Source organism: Podarcis pityusensis, assembly GCF_964106645.2.
Source record: "Podarcis pityusensis genome assembly, chromosome: Z".
In the NCBI taxonomy this organism is placed as follows: domain Eukaryota; kingdom Metazoa; phylum Chordata; class Lepidosauria; order Squamata; family Lacertidae; genus Podarcis; species Podarcis pityusensis.
In genome coordinates, this window is record NC_138044.1 from 9,857,543 (window position 1) to 9,876,304 (window position 18,762).

At 42.0% G+C, this 18,762-nt stretch overlaps 1 protein-coding gene across 7 annotated transcripts in view; it reads left to right on the forward strand.

Annotated features, from left to right (window-relative positions):
* CAMSAP1 (calmodulin regulated spectrin associated protein 1) overlaps positions 1-14,916 on the forward strand; it is a 42,287-nt gene extending 27,371 nt beyond the window's left edge. For 5 of the 7 annotated variants that reach the window (XM_080990781.1, XM_080990783.1, XM_080990780.1 and 2 more), the window contains 12 exons: positions 541-680; positions 756-852; positions 2,075-2,252; positions 3,685-3,776; positions 4,878-4,962; positions 5,482-7,840; positions 9,752-9,888; positions 10,000-10,208; positions 10,294-10,396; positions 11,396-11,511; positions 12,012-12,130; positions 13,929-14,916. In XM_080990781.1, coding sequence (XP_080846907.1) covers positions 541-680; positions 756-852; positions 2,075-2,252; positions 3,685-3,776; positions 4,878-4,962; positions 5,482-7,840; positions 9,752-9,888; positions 10,000-10,208; positions 10,294-10,396; positions 11,396-11,511; positions 12,012-12,130; positions 13,929-14,231 — 3,938 coding nt within the window. In that variant the 3' untranslated portion in view covers positions 14,232-14,916. The remainder of the gene's footprint in view (positions 1-540; positions 681-755; positions 853-2,074; positions 2,253-3,684; positions 3,777-4,877; positions 4,963-5,481; positions 7,841-9,751; positions 9,889-9,999; positions 10,209-10,293; positions 10,397-11,395; positions 11,512-12,011; positions 12,131-13,928) is intronic. The other 2 variants (XM_080990784.1, XM_080990786.1) reach the window with 1 other exon arrangement.
* The last annotated feature ends 3,846 nt before the right edge of the window (positions 14,917-18,762 follow it).

The window sequence follows — 18,762 nt, forward strand, 5'->3', positions numbered from 1 at the left end:
ATTGATGCAAAGGGATTAGAGAAGTGGCATTCATTAGGAAGAGCCCAGGTTGAATATGTATAATGTATGGTGAATCACATTTCTTACATCTAAGTATGGGCACGTTGTATCCAGAAACTACCACCCTTATACATGTTCTAACTTATCACTTTCCCCTCTCTCATGCCCATGATACTCATTTTATCTTTCCCGGCTGAGAATATCTCCATGCTGATACAAATTGGCCTCAGTATCCCTAGTGCAGCCTTTGCTAACCCAGTGTCCTCCATGCTGGCTAGGGCTTATGGAAGTTTTAGTACAGAACATCTGCAGGGCACCAGGTTGGCAAAGGCTGCCCCTAGTGTGCTGTTGGGACTTTGAGCTGCACAGTTCCTGTGCTGTCTTTGAATACCACTCCTGTAGTTTGACTTATAGGCTGAAGCAAAGCACTGTTGGGAAAAGTGTTGACTGTTTTTTCCTGCATGATAACTGCATGAGCTGAGGGTTAATCCATTGGGCTTCCTTGTGACACTGATCCTTGATGCTTTTATCATTGGTTAGAGATCTGCCTAAAAGAGGTAACATCGATTGCTGACAGTATCTATAACATCCAGCTGCTTCGGGAATTCTCAAATGAATATCTTAGCAAATGTTTTTACCTCACACTGGAGGACATGCTGTATGCACCTTTGGTCCTAAAGGTAAGGCATGGAGGGATTCACCCAAATTTTAAAAGACACGTAGATAGCTTATTAATGTTAAAATCCTTTTTCTAGCCCAACATGATGGTCTTCATTGCTGAATTATTCTGGTGGTTTGAGAATGTTAAGCCAGACTTCGTGCAGCCCAGGGACCTCCAAGAAGTAAAAGATGGTGAGATATTTTGAACTTCTGTAGCAATAATAATAGTAATAATAACAACAACAACAACAACAACAACAACAACAACAACAACAAAATTATATTTGTATCCTGCCCTCCCCGGCCAAAGCCGGGCTCAGAGCGGCTAACAACACGTAAAAATAGCACAGTGTACATAAAATCGCACAGTCAATTAATTAAAATACATTCTAGAATCAAATCAGAATCAAATTAATAGCAACCATTGGGTTAGAGTTCTATGCAGATTACAGAAGACAATTTCACTGATGTGGCTAGAACGTTTTATATCAAAGCACTTTTTTGTTAGCCTGTGTGGCATTCCTGTGCGTCTCCAGGCTTGATTATCAGAAGCTTAGGTCTTCTAGTGGATGCACAGAGAGTTGCTAGATGAGTGTCTTTTTTATCCTTCCAGACTAGAGCTTAGTTCTTTTTTAAAGTGTAGGCAAAATACAAGCTTACCCTACCTAGTATGCAGTGAGTCCAGCTTGTTAAGTATTCCTACACTTGGTCCAGTACTTGGTGGCAGTGGGTGTCTGGAAACTCTTGGCACTTGATTAAAATATATTGAGGTCTGATTCAGGAAATCGAAGTGGCATTGTCCTGCCCATAAATTAACATGGGGCACCATTCATTAAGAGATAGCCCTATGCAGGTCCTGCAGAAATGGATGAAAATTGCACAAGAACATTTTATTTTGTTATGACTGGCATTGTGCTCCATGGGCTGGATGTATGTCACTTTCTGCACTCCTTAACCATTCTATTCTGTAGTCTTCAATAGCCCCCAAAATTGGCTCCTTATCCTTGTCTCATGGAAACACTCTATTTTTATGGTCCTTTCCCATCCTTCATCTGTTATATCCCTAGCTCATCTCCTATCCTTTTGCAATCATTGACTGCCTCCACTTCTGGACTGCCACTATGCTTTGGGAATGTTAAAACAGTTGACTTTATGTATATATATAAAAGTGCAGGTAAATTTGTTAAAAAGTTTCAGAATCATTATTAATAGGCATTCTGCCAATTTGCTGTTCAAAACATATCTGATTACTGTGAATTTTATATATGCTTATCTGAGTTTATTGGATTATGATACTGATGATTTGCAATGGCAAGAAATTTCATAAAATCTTACTTTGAGAGTGCCTGTTAGGGCTCTTGATTGGTGGTAGCTCATTTTTAAGGCAACACTAACACTGTAAATGAATGTGCAGCAAAAACAATGTTGCAGCAGAAGAGTAGCCGCCTGCCTGTTCCTATTTCCAACGCAACGAAACGCAGTTTCATGGTGAATCCAGCTGCTTCCAGTTCACCTGATGTACAACTCCCAGTTCAGCTCCCTTTGGAGTCTTGCAACAGGTATTCCCTGCATCCTGAAGAATTTGAGTATCTGTAAGTCTGTCTTTCTATCTCTACATTCAGTCTTGCTTTCCTTACCAGTTTGGGAGCTACAGCCTATTACTAGTGTTACCTTTAATTGTGTCCAGCAGACTAATTCCCTCCTCCTTCCAACAATTCAAATTAGGCAGCTGTGTGGATTTTCTCCACAGGTTATATTATTTGGTTTGGGCGAGGTACACAGGCTTACTGAAGGATCCTTATATTTTGGAAATGAAAACATACTATGAGGCCTCCGTTGTCTTTCAGTTTGGTCTGTAGACTTTTGGGATACTGAAGGCAGCAACATTTTCTTTGTTCTGCATTAGGTTCCTCCCACTTGCATGAATAAACTTGGTGAGAAAGTGCTTGAAAGCCACTGATACACGATACATTGCTTGTGATGGAAAATGTAACTCAGTTCTGGTTGGATGGCCGAATCTTGATTGTGCTGCTTATAAACCCAAGTCTCTTCTGTGGCTGAGAGTCTCCTGGGTCTTTTAGTCCCCTGCTGTGAGAAGCTATGGTGGTCAGAGTCAATCTCTTTCCCTCTCCTGTGCATTGGTGCTTCAGCCCCCTTCTCTCCTTCCCCTCCAAAGCTCTGTATAAGAATAAAGAGGGGCAACTGTTGCAACCTCCCAGTGCAGCATCTTTAATATGGTTCTTAAGAGCATGCGTGTCTGAAGAAGCAACTCTAGTTGAGTTTTAGGCAGAGTCTTAAGAGATACACATTTGGTAAAAATAATAATAAAGGAATGTATTCAAGAGCAAGAAATGTAAGAAACAAGGAAGTACAATTCTCAGTCTGTTCAGGCACTGGTTGTGGTGGGAACCTTTTGCAAAAATCTGTAAGCTAATCGCACATCCAGTATGAAAAAGATACCATTTTCTGCGACTGAGTCTGTTCTGTCATTTATAGGCTTCTTTCTAGCTTTCATGGGGTCCTTTTAACCATCCATGTAAACGGAAAGCTTCTTAATGTAAATTTCAAATGTCTCCTACATTAACTATTAGTTATTCAGTAACACATTATGTACAGTAAGACAGCTTTAAAGTTTCAATAACTTGAATCTTCCTAGTCGGGATGTAATTAAGTTCTGTAAAGGGCTCTTGAGACTTAAGTCTCATTATTCACCCTTCTCTTTACTCCTTCCTTCCTTCCTTCTTTTCCTTCTGTTTTTTTCCTTTTAAATATGGTTTCCTTTTAAGAATGTAGTTCATTGGCTTAAGCATAGCCTCTTAATTTCAGGTAGCTGGTACAATTTTGTGTTGTGAGTCACTCTTGTTGACTGGCTTAATTTTTTTACTTTGTTTTGGCATTTCTGGGCGGGGGGGATGATGGGTGTTGTGTAGTAATGTGTGTTTTTCCTATTGTTTTGTTTTTTCTCTTGCAAAAAAACCTCTCATTAATTGTGTGTGTGTGTGTGTGTATGTGTTTTAACAATAGCGGAAAAGGAAACCCTGCCTTCAGCCCATCCCATCCATTGCTGCCTTTGAGACAAAAACAACAGAAGTCCCTGCAGGGGGAGGACAGTTCAGGTAGGCACCTATTTCTCTTGTGAACATAGGAGCCAACTCCTAGGGGCTGAGGGGGCTTTGGCCCCCCCATAGTTGATGGGCATTTCTATTCAAATGGTGTACTTGCACCACATCATGTGATCAGTTATGCAAGGTGGGGCTTACCTGGACCCCCTAATAATTTATTCAAGTTGGCACCCCTGCTTGTGAACAACTTGATGCAAAAGTAATAGCCACAGCACAGATCACAGTTTTGGGTATTTGGTCCCTCTGAAGTTGACAATAGAAAGCTCCTATTACTGAAAGATCAGGGTTAGGATGAAGAACACACTGCAACTGAGTTTGCCCCACCAGGTCTCTGAGTCTCTGGAACTGCAGCTGGGTCAGGCAATAGTGTGGCTAGTTTAATCTCACTTGTGAGAAAGGAAAGAGGTGGGGATAGTAGTGGGCCCTGACTTACGTTTCCTTTCCTTCCCCTCCCACCCATGTGATTCAGTCATTGAGAACTCTATTCCTTTTCCCAAGCCAGACAGGGTACCTTGTGGTTACAGCAAACTTTTGAAGCTGTTGCTCTAGATTGTTGGATGTTGCTGTGAGTATTTTGGTAGGGGAAGGATGAGCAGTTTTGGTTAATCTGAGCACCATTTGCAGAGAAAATAACTTTGATAGTGAATGCCTTTTGTGGTGTTGCTTGGGCTGATGTGGAACAATCTTCTGACCTTCACAGTTCTACTCATACTATGCCTATGTATAAGGTAGAGAAACTCTGGCTGCAGCTGTACTTGGCCATTTTATATCAAGAATTCCCCCTACCAACTACTACTGAGGCTTCAGTCCTAAGCATGGTTATTTGGAATTGAGTTCCACTTAGATTAATGAGTTTTCAATGCCAATCAGCAACTCACGATATCTAGGCTTAAAAACATGTGTACTTGTCATAATAGTGCAACAATTTTGAGCTATGGTATATATGACAGCAGTTTTATACTGCCCTCTAATGGTGAAATCTTGTTAAGTGGACATTCTGTAATAATAATGTAAAAGCATAAAATAATTAAAATCAAGAGTGTTTGAAAATTTGTCCAACATCCTTTATATATATATCTATATATATATTTGTAGATCAACGGCATCGTTCTAATTCATTGACAAAAGTAGATGGGCAGCCACGGGAGTCAATCCTTGCATGGCCAGAGAAGAAGCAAAGGTAATATATACTGGATGATATTGTATGGGAAAGGCACCTTAATATCTTTGCATGCTGTTGACATGTGGTATGATTTTATTGGTAAAAATGTTGATAATAGTGTTCATGCAGATAGCATAGTATTATGGCCTGATAAAAATGCAGCAATCTACTGTTGATCCAGTGGTTAGGTGTTGAACCCGGTCATGAAAGAGTTTTGTGCCTTGGTTTCTGTGATGGGGAAGTGCATAGCATCTTCTTTCCAGTCTGTAAAATGGAAATAATAATGTCCTGCCTCAAATAATGGTTGGATTCTATCTATTTGAATACCAATGTGTAAAGAAGTTCTTTGGATATTAGCATATTATGATAATGAATGTCTTTAGAATTAGTCAGCTCTGATTCTTTTCCTTGAATTTCTGCTTCCTATGAAGGCCAAAATTCAATGAATTACACAAATTCATGTGAATTCCATAGCTAGATGGGCAATTTCTGCTAAAGCACCCCTATCAGTTCTAATGGACATTTTGTTACTTCTAGACCTGTTTCTCAGCCAGCACCATTCGCACTTCATTATGCTGCAAGCAGTGATGCAGACCCCAGTTCTGGTGATAGCATTAGCTTGGCTCGGTCAATCAGTAAGGACAGCCTAGCATCAAACATTGTCAACATCACTCCAAAACAGCAGCCTCAGTCTGCACCAGTGAAAAGCGATGGGAAAAGTTTGCTGAACAATGTAGAAATTGAAGATGAGGATGAGGATGAAGAATTGATCGCAGTAATCTGCCCAGATGCTACACTGAACCATGGCAACCTGGAACTTCAGAGTGTGCCAGCTAGATCACCTAGTCAAGTTGCAACCGCATGGGCTAAGAAATCACAAAGTGAAGCCTCCAAAAGCAAGACAGATAGCTTTTTCCTTGAGCCTTTAATGCCTGCTATTCTGCGACCAGCAAAGGAAAAACAATCAATCAATAAGGAGGATGAATGTGGGGAAGGAAAGAAGAGAGGCTTTGTATCAAAGAGAGTGAGTGAGGGGCCCATGGCTTTAGTCCGTAAGAAAGCCAATAATAATCATGCAGATCACATCCCCAGCAGAACTTTTGTTGCAACTTCTGGTTCTGAATTATCAGCAGTTGCTGGTTCCAGCATGGCAGATCCGTCAGTGCACTCAGAAGTCAGAGGAGAGCCCTTCCATCCCCAGGCAATTAGTAGCTTAGATACTTTATCTCTAGAACAGTCCTCCACCAAAGCACATGAGGATTTGGCTTGCAGTACAAATGTTGGCTACATGAAAAGTCCAAATTCTCGCATTGCAGACACCTCATGGACAATGATCAGGCAAGATTCTGATTCAGACATTCTGGATATGGAGGAAGTCGAACAAGATTTAGTGTCAGACGATCATCCAATAATTGCCAAGTATATAGGAGAAGAGGAATCAGCAAAGCTGCAAGAAGACATGAAGGTTAAGGAACATGAAGATAAAGATGATGCCAGTGGACGTTCAAGTCCATGCCTAAGTACTGTTTCTCAGATAAGCAGCTCATCCGTGACCAGTGGGAGTGCCAGAATGACTAACTTTGCTGAACGGAAGTTTCAGAGATTGAACAACTATGAAACAAAATCCAGCACCAGCAGCTCACAGAAGACCACACCAGATGGATCAGAGTGTTGTCCTGCCCTGTTAACCACATGGAAGCAGAAGAGGGAGCAAAGCCCCAACAGGCAGAACAAAGATAATGTTAACCTGCTGGCTTCTGAACTGGTGCAGCTTCATATGCAGCTGGAGGAGAAGCGGAGAGTGATAGAGGCTCAGAAGAAGAAGAAGGAGGTGTTGTCGGCCAGGCAGCGGTTAAAACTGGGCAAGGCAGCATTCTTGGGTGTAGTGAAGAAAGGGAAAGGGGCTGAAGTCTCTCAGCCACTTAAGCCAGAGCACTTCACAAAGGAGTATTCAAGACACAATGGGGAAGGCGTGGATGCTACTTTGAGCTCTGAATCTGAGTCCATCTTCATGAAAGAGGAAGGGGATGAAGAGACTCTTGATGCTCTTGAAGTGCCCAAAGTAAAGGCCCAAGAAACTGTTGCTTTTGTTGAGGAAAACAATCCAAAAGAACCCACTATACATGAAATAGAGAAAAGCAAAATGATTTCTGCTGCACTTCTAGAAGAGAACATCGAATCTGCTGAATGTGATCTCCCCATTGAGAAACTAAATGAAATGATCAGTGCCCTCCGGCAAGATATCCTGAAGATTTCTCGGCAACAAGAGCTTCTCATGAAACAGCCAACAGTATCGTCACTGAGAGGCGTCTCTCAGGACCAAAAGATAAAGGCACCAGTTCATTTTGTCGAACCTCTGTCTCCTACTGACATGAGTAGTCTCCCTAAGCCACCATGTCTCAGTCAAGGTCGGAGTCCTCACTCGGGGAGACCATCTGAACTGAAAGAGGGTAAGGAGCGTCAGCAAGCCATGATGCGCATCAAAACCCTGACTCCTAGCACTGACACCTCGCCACACTTAAGGCAGTTTCCATCAAACAATTCATCCAAGACCCCGACTGAAGCTACTGTCGAAAATAATTTTGACCTGGACAGCACTAGAGAGAAACAGCGAGCAGGATTTACCCTGTCCACTTCCAAAGACACAAATATCCTCTCTGAGGCTCTCAAAGATGTGAATAGTAACATAGAAGACATTAGCTGTGCTTCTTGTGATAGCTCAGGGAAAGAGAACATCCCAACAGAGGAGTCCACGAGAAGCAAAGGTAGCCTTATTGAAGTAGACCTGTCTGATTTAAAAGCCCCAGATGAAGGAGGAGAAGCTGAAAGCCAAGACGACTCCATATACCTGAGTGGTGAAATTGATCAGAAGTCAGGAGTTAGTTTTTTCTTTAAGGTAAGAACAATATAGTGTTGAATCCCTGATTATTTGGTACAGCAGTAATCTCTCCTTAACTCTTGCTTTTAACTGGGGTGGGCTGAATAGTTCATTTTGTACACCCCTATATTACATGTGCTGGGTTTGGCGATGTGGGTGGGTGGGAGCATCGTGCATAGTTAGATTTTATTTTTTTAATAGCATAATAATTTAATGCTTAGTGTGTTGGCATCCCTTAATATCACTCTCTCTGTGTGTGTGTGTGTGTGTAGATATTCTGGCAAATGTGGTTGAAGCAAAGGTGCAACAGTCAATTTGGCAGCTCAGAAATAAGTTGCAACAAGGGTGGTCAGCTGCACCCTCTGTTGTCAACGGGATACTTACATGCATGAGAGGAAAGACCATTATATGTTCCTTTTTGCTAACAGGCACTACCTGGCAACATGTATTATTATTATTATCATTATCGTCATTTATATACCATTCTTTATCTGAAGATCTCAGGGTGGTTTATAGTGACAGGTATTGCTGGACAATCCTACATGGGGTCAGGGGAATGCAGCAGTGGATTCATCACCCATCCCAAGTCCTGCTGAGCTGTGCCAGCCATGACATTAGGCAGTTGCATAATTTTTCCCTTTCACTGTACCAGCTGCAACTGACTGGCAACAGTTTTGCAACCTCATTCTCCTTGTGGTGGCATTTTCTGCATACTTGTGGAGTCTGTATGCTACATGCTGCCTTATGATGGTTTGTGATTCCCTTAGTGTTCTTTCATTACATATGTTTGATAATGAAAAGGTCACTCAGTGCAGTATATGCAAACACCTGTCTCATTTAAGATTACATAGAACTTCTATTACAGGGTGAGCTCCCATTGCTTGGTCCCAGCTCCTGCCAACCTAGCAGTTCGAAAGCACGTCAAAGTGCAAGTAGATAAATAGGTACCGTTTAGGCGGGAAGGTAAACGGCGTTTCCATGCGCTGCTCTGGTTCGCCAGAAGCAGCTTAGTCATGCTGGCAACATGACCGGGAAAAACTCTGCGGACAAACGTTGGCTCCCTCGGCCAATAAAGCGATATGAACGCTGCAACCCCAGAGTCATTTGCGACTGGACTTAACTGTCAGGGGTCCTTTTTTTTAGAACTTCTCAATAATGATAGAACTCACAGGTGAATACTTGTGTGAGTTAGTACTTAATACTTTATTATCCCTTTGGCACTGCATCTTTGTACTTTTTTTTGGTCCTTCCAGTCTGTGACTCTTTATAGTTTACATTTTTTATTCTTTGTTTTCTTGCTTTTTGTTGGCACTTTTCTTATTTTTGTAACAAATCAATCAAAAGCGTTTAACAAAAATGCAATGCAATGAAAAGACAATAGAGAGTACCTGGATGCTTGCTTTAAGATGTCAATGATATTCAGTGGGATTATTTTATTTTCTGTGTTTTCAGGGCCCATCTATTCCTGTGATTGTAATCTGTTTTAGCTGTTTTAAATTATCAGTTGTTATAACCTGCTCAGGAACTTGCTGATGAAGGGCAGATAATAACTTCGATGATGATGATATGTGTATGTTTATATGTATATTGTTCCTTAATGGGACTCCAAATGGAGGGGTTCCAAGCTGCTTTCTTAGCCAATCACTGACCAGATTCCAGACCGGCTTAGCTTTGGAGATGTTGCTGAAATCACTACCTTCAATTAACTGTCCTGGGGTCATACTGCAGAGTTTGTGAGCTTAGCAAGAGGGCTGATATTTGTTGCAAATATGGAAAATGGCAGCTCCATCGTTAAAGCAGCCAAAAAAAAAATGTTTCTGTGCTCAGATGGAAGTCATGAGATTTTCTTCATAGCCTCATACAGTGTTTGCTATTTCTACACGCCACGCTGCAAAAACACAACTTCTCACTTGAATTTTAATTTGACAGGATGGGCAGAAAGCAGAAGATGAGCTTGCAAAGAAACGTGCCGCTTTCCTCTTAAAGCAGCAGCGCAAAGCTGAAGAGACACGCCTTAGAAAACTGCAGTTCGAGGCAGAGGCTGAACAAAAGAGAGATGAAGCCCGGTAAATTCAATGTCTTGCCACACAGTATATAGATGAGTACTTCATGCTTTTATGTTCTCACTTGAGAAATTGGTAATGATGGGATTTGAAGGCTGCCCTTTGCCTTTTTAGTCGTAAAGCTGAAGAAGATCGCATACGGAAGGAAGAAGAGAAAGCCCGGAGAGAGCTCATCAAACAAGAACACCTGAGAAGAAAGCACCAGCAAAACTTGGAAGAACAAGGCCGTGGGAAGCCCAAACCCAAGCCCAAGCAGCCTAGGCCAATATCTGTTCATCAGGAAGAATCCTATAGCAACTTGGAAAGAAAGTGTTCTTCTATCCGTAAGCAGCAGCACTCATTTTGGTTCCTATAACAGTATAATAAAGTAACTTTTTTCATTGTGTAACACCCTTTTTCTTTTGCCAGCTGATAATCTAAGTAGTGCTCAGTCGGGTTCTAGCCTGTCTTTGGCATCTGCAACGACAACCGAACCTGAAAGTGTTAATTCTGGCGGTGCACCTTCCAAACGGTAAGAGAAAGCATAAAGATTTAGGATTCTGATGTTGAAACATACTTTGGGGTGGGGAATGTTGCCCAGATGCCACATCCAGCCTTCAATAGTGGCCATGAACTCTCTGCAAAATAGAGATAATTGCAACTTTTAGGTAACAATAGTGTAGTAGTGACTGTCAATAAATTGTAATGGTGCACTACTTTTAAAGTACTCACTATTAGTGAATGAGAAATAGTCATTGGGGTAATATAAATAAATTGTCAGTGTCATGGGTACTGTAAACAAGATTAACAAGCAATTAGGGGTAGAACTGGGATGGGAAACGTTTGAGCTCCAGATGTGGCTGGATTACAACTCCCATTATCCTTAACAATTGCCATGCTGCTGGAGACTGATGGCGATATGGGTCCACCTATATGTTCTCAATCCTTTGGAAATAATTGTCTCATTTCAGGTGTTAGCTGCTAATTTTGCAATTATGATCATTGTCCACTAATGGAGAATTTGTTACAGCTAACTCTTGATGGGCTTATTTATTCATGGACTCTCCCCATAAAATTGTGACACACACACAAGTACTCCCTTGCTTTTTTGTGGGTGCTCCATTATGTGGGTGTGTGTGTGTGTGTGTGTATGTGTATGTGTATGTGTATGTGTATGTGTATGTATGTATGTATATATATGTGTGTGTGTCTTTGTCTTTCTACACACACACACACACACACACACACACACACACCAATTTAAGAGACCATTTCATGCTTCTGACAAAGCATGCTCTAGCCCGCAAGAAATATTCTAAAATAATTTGTTAGTTACAGATACTATGTTTTTTTAATAAAGCAACTTAAGCAACTTAGCATGGCTAACCCTCTGAAGCACATCTCTTTTCTGAGGGAGAGAGAGAGAGAGTGCAAAATGTGGGGAGATGGAAAATTGGACACACTTGCTTTCCCCCCAAATAATCTGGTAGCTATGAACACACTGCTCATGTTCTTCTGATTCTTCTGACAGAGTGAAATCAATGGAAACCTTGCCCATATTGAGCAGGAACCCAAGTCGAAACATGGAGAGAGACTGGGAAAGCACCTCAGCAGCCTCTTCAGTTGCATCAGTAGCAGAATATACTGGTAAACCTAATACATTTTATCTGTACCTGTGTAATTAATGATCAGGATTATATAAGTCTGGTTGCCAGTATGTGGAACAGTACAGTGCAGCCTTTATTCTGTGGTCTCATGCCTCTGAACATACAGCAGGAAGCTGCTTTGAAACAGTCAGACCACTGATCCATCTAGTTCTTCTCAGAGTAGACTCACTGCAATTAATGAACCTTATTGATGTCCATCAATTTTAATGGGTCTACTCTGAGTAGGGCTAACGCTGGATACAATCCTGTTTTATGGGACTTTTATCATGGGATGTAGAAGCTTTGCAAATTTGCCTTTTTAAATATTGCTAGTGAAATAAGGAAGAGATTTCTTACTTACTTAAGGTTTTTTTTTAAAAAAATCTGCCTTTTCATAGTTGCTCAAGAAGTCAAGATAGTTCGCAACACTGATAAAGACATATGAGACTTTCATTTTAGCTGAGTTATCAAGCCACTTGTTTAAAATTTATGTTTTATTAGGTCCAAAGATGTTTAAAGAGCCCTGTGGCAAGTCAAACAAATCAATTATCCACAATGCTATTTCCCACTGCTGTCTTGCTGGAAAAGTGAATGAGCCTCACAAGAATTCTATACTGGAGGCAAGTATCTCTGCGAACAAGAGTTTTGGAATTGGTCAGTTGCTGTATACCTTGATTTCCATGCCCATTGTTTGATGTCTTCCAAGCAACAGTACAAACACTAATAATATATTAAATATAATTTTAAGTATTAATGCAACTCTTTTAACATGCACAGTTAGCATTAGTTTTAAAAAATTTGCTTTTTTTTTTTTTTTTACTTTGTTACTGTCCCATATTGAATAACCCTGATCCCTGGGACACAGTGCATTTGCAGTGTGGATGACTTCATATGGAAAGCTCTTGAGTGGCCAGCTTGCTAGTGTGTATTGCAAGTCATGCTTAAATCATAATAGTCTGGTTTATGCATAATGCTAAACTGGTTTATTAAACTGTGGCTTATATGTTTCTTAAATAATAGCTTAGTGTTTTATGTGTAAGGTTTGACCAGCAACTTATAGATTGTTTACAGCAAGGATGGGGAATCTCTGCCCTTCCAAATAGATGCTGCTCAAACTGAAAATTCAAACTCAGCAGTGGCAGATCTTGGTATCTCAAATTGCTGTGGTGCCCTGTGCGATGCCAAAATCTGGCACACATCCCCTCCACCTCTTGCTTTCCGTTGGATGTCTTAGTTGTGGTGCCTGATGCAACACCCCAGAAGCTCCATGCCCAGTGTAACCAAACCAGATCTTCCTTTGCTCTCTTCAGCCCCAACTTGCATGACCAATGGTCAGGGAAGATGGGAAGTTCCCCATTGTTGACTTACTACCAACAAACCATTGAAGCCATGTTCGTTGTTGGTTTTCAGACTTTAATTTAACTATGGCTTGGTGTTACATTGAATCCAGTAGTCGCTTTGTTTGGCCACTCCACTCCAGAAACTCACCAAACTACAAAAGCATGAGGCAAGAAAATACAGCAGACTTGGGAGGAAAAAGCCAGTGTTTGTTTTATCAATTGTGGCACAACTTGTGGTTAACTCATGACTTGTTTAAAAGAATCATAGCTTAGTGCTGTGCAAACCAGGTCATTGTGGCACTGCAATTTAGAAGTACCAAATGTACCGTATTTTTCGCTCCATAGAGCACACCTGACCATAGGGCACACCTAGCTTTCAGAGGGGGAAATCAAGGGGAAAAATTATGACACCCCCCCCCCCCAGCTCTGGGAGCAGCGGACAGGCTGCAGGCAGCCTGTGCGCTTCTCCCAGACCTTCTTCCTGCTTTTGCGGGAGGTGGGGGAATTTCCCCACCTCCCGCAGAAGCCCGCAGAAGCTGTGCACTCTTTAAAGGGGCTGTGCGGCTTCTGCTGGCTTTTCTAGGAGGTGGGGAAATTCCCCCACCTCCCGCAAAACCGGCAGAAGCCGCACGCTCTTTAAAAGGGCTGCACAGCTTCTCCTGGCTTTTCTGGGAGGTGGGGGGATTCCCTCACCTGTCGCAAAAGCCTGCAGAAGCCGCGCAACCCCTTTAAAGAGCGCACGGCTTCTGGCTTTTCTAGGAGGTGGGAGAAGGGACTGATGCAGCCAGTCAGTCCCTTCTCTCTCCTGGGGAAAAGCCCGCAAGAGCGCACAGAGCTTGTGTGTGGCTCTTGGGTGCTTTTCCCGCCTGCCTCCCCCCTGCATTCGCTCCATAGGACGCACACACATTTTCCCTTGCTTTTTAGGAGGGAAAAAGTGCGTCCTATAGAGCGAAAAATACGGTATTTCCTGACCTTCATCTTGGGTACGTTAGACATTGCCAGCAGTGTGCTGGGCTCATTTAGCAGTCTTTGATTTCCTGTGGTCATTGCTCTCAGAATTTTTCTCTTTCACCTCTAGGAGCTCAAGAAATGTGATGCCAAGCACTACATTATTTTGTTCCGTGATGCTGGCTGCCAGTTCAGAGCACTTTATTGTTTCAATCCTGAAACAGAAGAAATCCACAAGCTGACAGGAACAGGGCCAAAGAGCATCACTAAGAAAATGATTGACAAGCTTTATAAATATAGCTCGGACAGGAAGCAATTTAATATCATTCCAGCCAAAACCATGTCTGCCTGTGTAGATGCTCTGACGATTCACAACCATCTGTGGCAGCCCAAACAACCTGTAGTGCCAAAGAAGACTCAAACTCACAAATGACATTACAGTTCAGTGGGAGACTATTGTAGATTTCATCGCTGGGGAGAAATGAGTTTCCTCACCCTCTCTCTGGTTTGGGTATGAAATGAGCAGAACCATAATCCCTTTTTTAAAAAAAGAAAAGAAAGAGGCTTATTAAACGTGGATGCAAGGAAAGAATGAAGGAGCAGCTTCAGTGTTCTTTTTGGTTTTTTTGTATGAATGATAAAACGGCTGTTACACCCATTGATAACCAGAGAGGCTTTTCACATGAGGGAAGGTGCATGTAGCAAGAGTGGATTTCTTTTTACTTGAAGTTCTTCATTGGTACAAATTGGGACATCTTTTCTTGTTCCTCCCCTTCCCGCAATCACTCTTGGAGTTAGCATGTGCTGCCCCTCTGGAGAACAAGAAACTGGGCACTGTGGCAGGCTTTCAAGGAATATCTTTTAGACTCTGGAGTCTTGATAACATACAAACAATTGGTACTTGTCCCTACTGCCAACACTAAACCAGGCTCTGACTTGTGGAAGGAAAAGGAAAATACTCCAACCCCAGACCCTTGCTGCTCAGAACCAAGTTTACCTAAAGTATCAAATCATTTTTAAAAGCACTGAAAACTGTAAAATTCGCCTTTTTTAAAAAAGAAAGAAAGAAAATGGAGGACTTATGCAAATTATCATGGCTGAACATTTCTGCAACACAATCATGAAGAGGCAAACAGGTGCTACTTGTTGGAATATTCCCAATTTGAAACTTGAGGCAAGCTGAATGGAGTACAGTCAACATTGCTTTTCTGTTTCGAGTAGTATCCTAACAGGATTTTTTTTGTCTTTTTAATAAAGACAGATTATTGAAATAGTAGAACATCTTCACTCAGAGCATGTTACTCCTGTATAATGGTGCACTTAATGATCACAAATTATAATGCTTTTAAATTATGTCCTGAAATGTAATTTAAATTGGTTTTTTCTTTTTTCTTTGAATGAGTACCATGCTCTAAAATGGAGTGTGTTTTTTGTTGTTGTTTTTTGTTGTTTCAACTTTTTTCTTTTGTGGCAAGAGTATATACTAATAAAGGAGAAAATATACCAGTTTCCATATACTAACAATTTTCAAACAAACCTGCATTTTGTTTTTTTTTGAAGGCTCAATCTGATGGTTTCAGTTTTCCTTTTCCATGTAGAAATATTAAATCTTGAATAATAATAATAATAATAATAATAATAATAATAATAATTTATTTATACCCAGCCCATCTGGCTGGGTTTCCCCAGCCACTTTGGGTGGCTTCCAACAAAATATTAAAATACAGTCCATTAAACATTAAAAGCTTCCCTAAATAGGACTGCCTTCAGATGTCTTCTAAAAGTCTGGTAGTTGTTGTTCTCTGTGACATCTGGTGGGTAGGCGTTCTATAGGGCGGGTGCCACTACCGAGAACTGCCTGGTTCCCTGTAACTTGGCTTCTCGCAGTGAGGGAACCGCCAGAAGGCCCTCAGTGTCTGGGCAGAACGATGGGGGTGAAGACGCTCCTTCAGGTATACTGGGCCAAGGCTGTTTAGGGCTTTAAAGGTCAGCACCAACACTTTGAATATTGCTCCGAAATGTATTGGGAGCCAATGTAGTTCTTTCAAGACTGGTGTTATGTGGTCCAAGTCACCAGTCTAGCTGCCGCATTCTGGATTATTTGTAGTTTCCGGGTCACCTTCAAAGGTAGCCCCACATAGAGCGCATTGCAGTAGTCCAAGTGGGAGATAACCAGAGCATGCACCACTCTGGCGAGACAGTCTGTAGGCAGGTACGTTCTCAGCCTGCGTATCAGATGGAGTTGGTAGACAGCTGCCCTGGACACAGAATTGACCGGCACCTCCATGGACAACTGCGAGTCCAAAATGACTCCCAGGCTGCGCACCTGGTCCTTCAGGGGCACAGTTACCCCATTCAGGACCAGGGAGTCCTCCACACCTGCCTGCCTCCTGTCCCCCCAAAACAGTACTTCCGTCTTGTAAGGATTCAACCTCAATTTCTTGGCTGCCATCCACCCTCCAACTGCCTCCAGACACTCAGGACCTTCATCACCTTCACTGGTTCTGATTTGAAAGATAGGTAGAGCTGGGTATCATCCGCATATTGATGAACACCCAGCCCAAACCCCCTGATGATCTCTCCCAGCGGCTGCATGTAGATGTTGAAAAGCATGGGGGAGAGGACAGAACCCTGAGGCACCCCACAAGTGAGAGCCATGGGATCTGAACACTCATCCCCCCACCACCACTTTCTGAACACGGCCCAGGAGGAAGGAGTGCAACCACTGTATAATAGTGTCCCCAGCTCCCAACCCCTCTAGACGGTCCAGAAGGATGTTATGGTCAATGGTATCGAAAGCTGCTGAGAGATCTAGCAGAAGCAGGAATCGGCTCTCACCTTTGTCCCCAGCCCGCTGGAGATCATCAACCAGCGCGACCAAAGCAGTTTCAGTCCCATGATGAGGCCTGAATTCCGACTGGAAGGGATCCAAATGGTCCGCTTCTTCCAGGCATGCTTTGAGTTGTTCAGCAACCACTTGCTCAATCACTTTGCCCAAGAATGGAAGATTTGATACTGGGTGATAGTTGGCCATATTGGCCGCGTCTTAAAATGTTTTTTTAAGAAGCGGTTTGATAACCGCCTCTTTCAGTGGGTCTGGGAAGGCTCCCCCGCAGAGAAGAATTCACCACCCAGTGAAGCCCAGGATGGGAACATGTGGTTGGTTTCACTCATCCCAGCAGCCTGTCCACATCCTTGGAGGTAACAGATTAGAATTGATCCCATGCAACTTGACTAGACAGGACTCCAGCACTCTCCTGCCCCGGCCCTGCTCCCACGGTGGAGTCTACCTCTTCCTGAATCTGAGCGACTTTATCTGCAAAAAACTTTGCAAAATCATTGCAGGAGATCAGATATGACCTTAAGGCTGTTTGTTTTCCCCGCTACAGAAAATAACCTGTTTGTGTATATGTCTAATGAGGGCCGTTTTGATTACTGATAATTATAAAACCTGTCTGCTCGTTCCCCACCCCGAAGCTCACTCTGACTCAGCTGCCCAGGAATTTATTTTTAGGTTATGACTCTGGTTTGCACATATTTTACTTCTACTTGAAGTGTTACTTGAATATGTTTAGTGTACGGCAGCCCAGCCCGATGGGCATGGTATAAATAATAAAATAATACTTATTATTCTTAGTGCAAAGGATACTATGCCAACATTAGAGATTGAATAGTTGAAACTCCAAAACACAATACAGTGTAATTTTGTAATGAATCTAGACATAACAATAATTGGAATTAAAGTGAGTTTTGTACAGAAGTGTGAGAGAGAGGGTAGTGAATACTAACTAGAGAAAGAAGAATGAAGGTCTTCTATTGCAGTCTTATTGGTTCCATCCCCTTGCAGTACATTTAGGTCAGCTGTACATTTTATTTAATAGCTGGCTACCCTGTAAGAAAGGAGATGCTTTATTATTTCTAAAAGTATTCAGCACTGTCATGAGTGTAACTTTTTTCTGTTACATGCTTTATTTCTGACTGTTTGATATTATACAACATATTTATTTTATGGAAGCACTGAATCTTAATAAAAACCATCACCTAATTTTTGTTATTCCATGCATCATCTTTTTTGTTTCTGTTGGACGCCTCCCTTATGCTGAGACACAGACACATAGCTTTATTGATGTGCTTTGCATTTTGTTTGAAGTGTTTCTTAAACTAGGGATTGGGAATCTAAGGCCCTCCAGATGCTATTGGACTCCAACTCCCATCCACCCCAGCCAGCATGGGTAGCAGTCAGAGTCCGGGATGATGAGAGTTGTAACTGAGCAATATCTGAAGGACCACAAAGTTCCCAACCCTGTATTAAAGCAAAGTTGTCTTGACCTATGGGGAGCAAGTAGCACGGTATTCATCCCAGCTGGTGGAGCTTAAATAATGAGCTGAAAACCAAGTTGACACTTTGGACGTTTCATGGTCTATTGACCCTGTGCCACCACTGTGGTTGCTTTCTTCGCTGCCACCACCCCGCTTCTCACGGGGACACACGGAGTCCAGACAGTTGTTAGCATAAACAAATAATCAGGTTTATTTTTAAATGCAGGAACAAGCGTATGGTTGCAGTTTATTTTTCTCTTGTCAGTTTCTTAAATCTTAGTTCCTACAACTTCAAACTGAATTATTCCCAACTATCTATCTAACTCCCTAACAAATCTGGAAGGACCCTGATGGGTTCCTGTAAAGGAGGTGTTTGAGTCTGCAAGAATCTAGAAGGAATTCCAGAGTTTGCTCCCTGAGTAAAAGCTTTATGTTAGAACTTGTGCCTTTCGGAGATGTCCAGTATGCATGCCTCATAGTGTTCATCTTATCATGAAACAAGTCTTTGTGACATGTCCATGATTTTTACATACCGTTGTAGTTTAAACTCCGGATTCACCTATCAGCTTTATTCCTGAGCTATAATGGGTAGCTGCCCCCCCTTTCTTTTTTGGTGTTTGAATTATTGGAAAAAAGTCATGAGG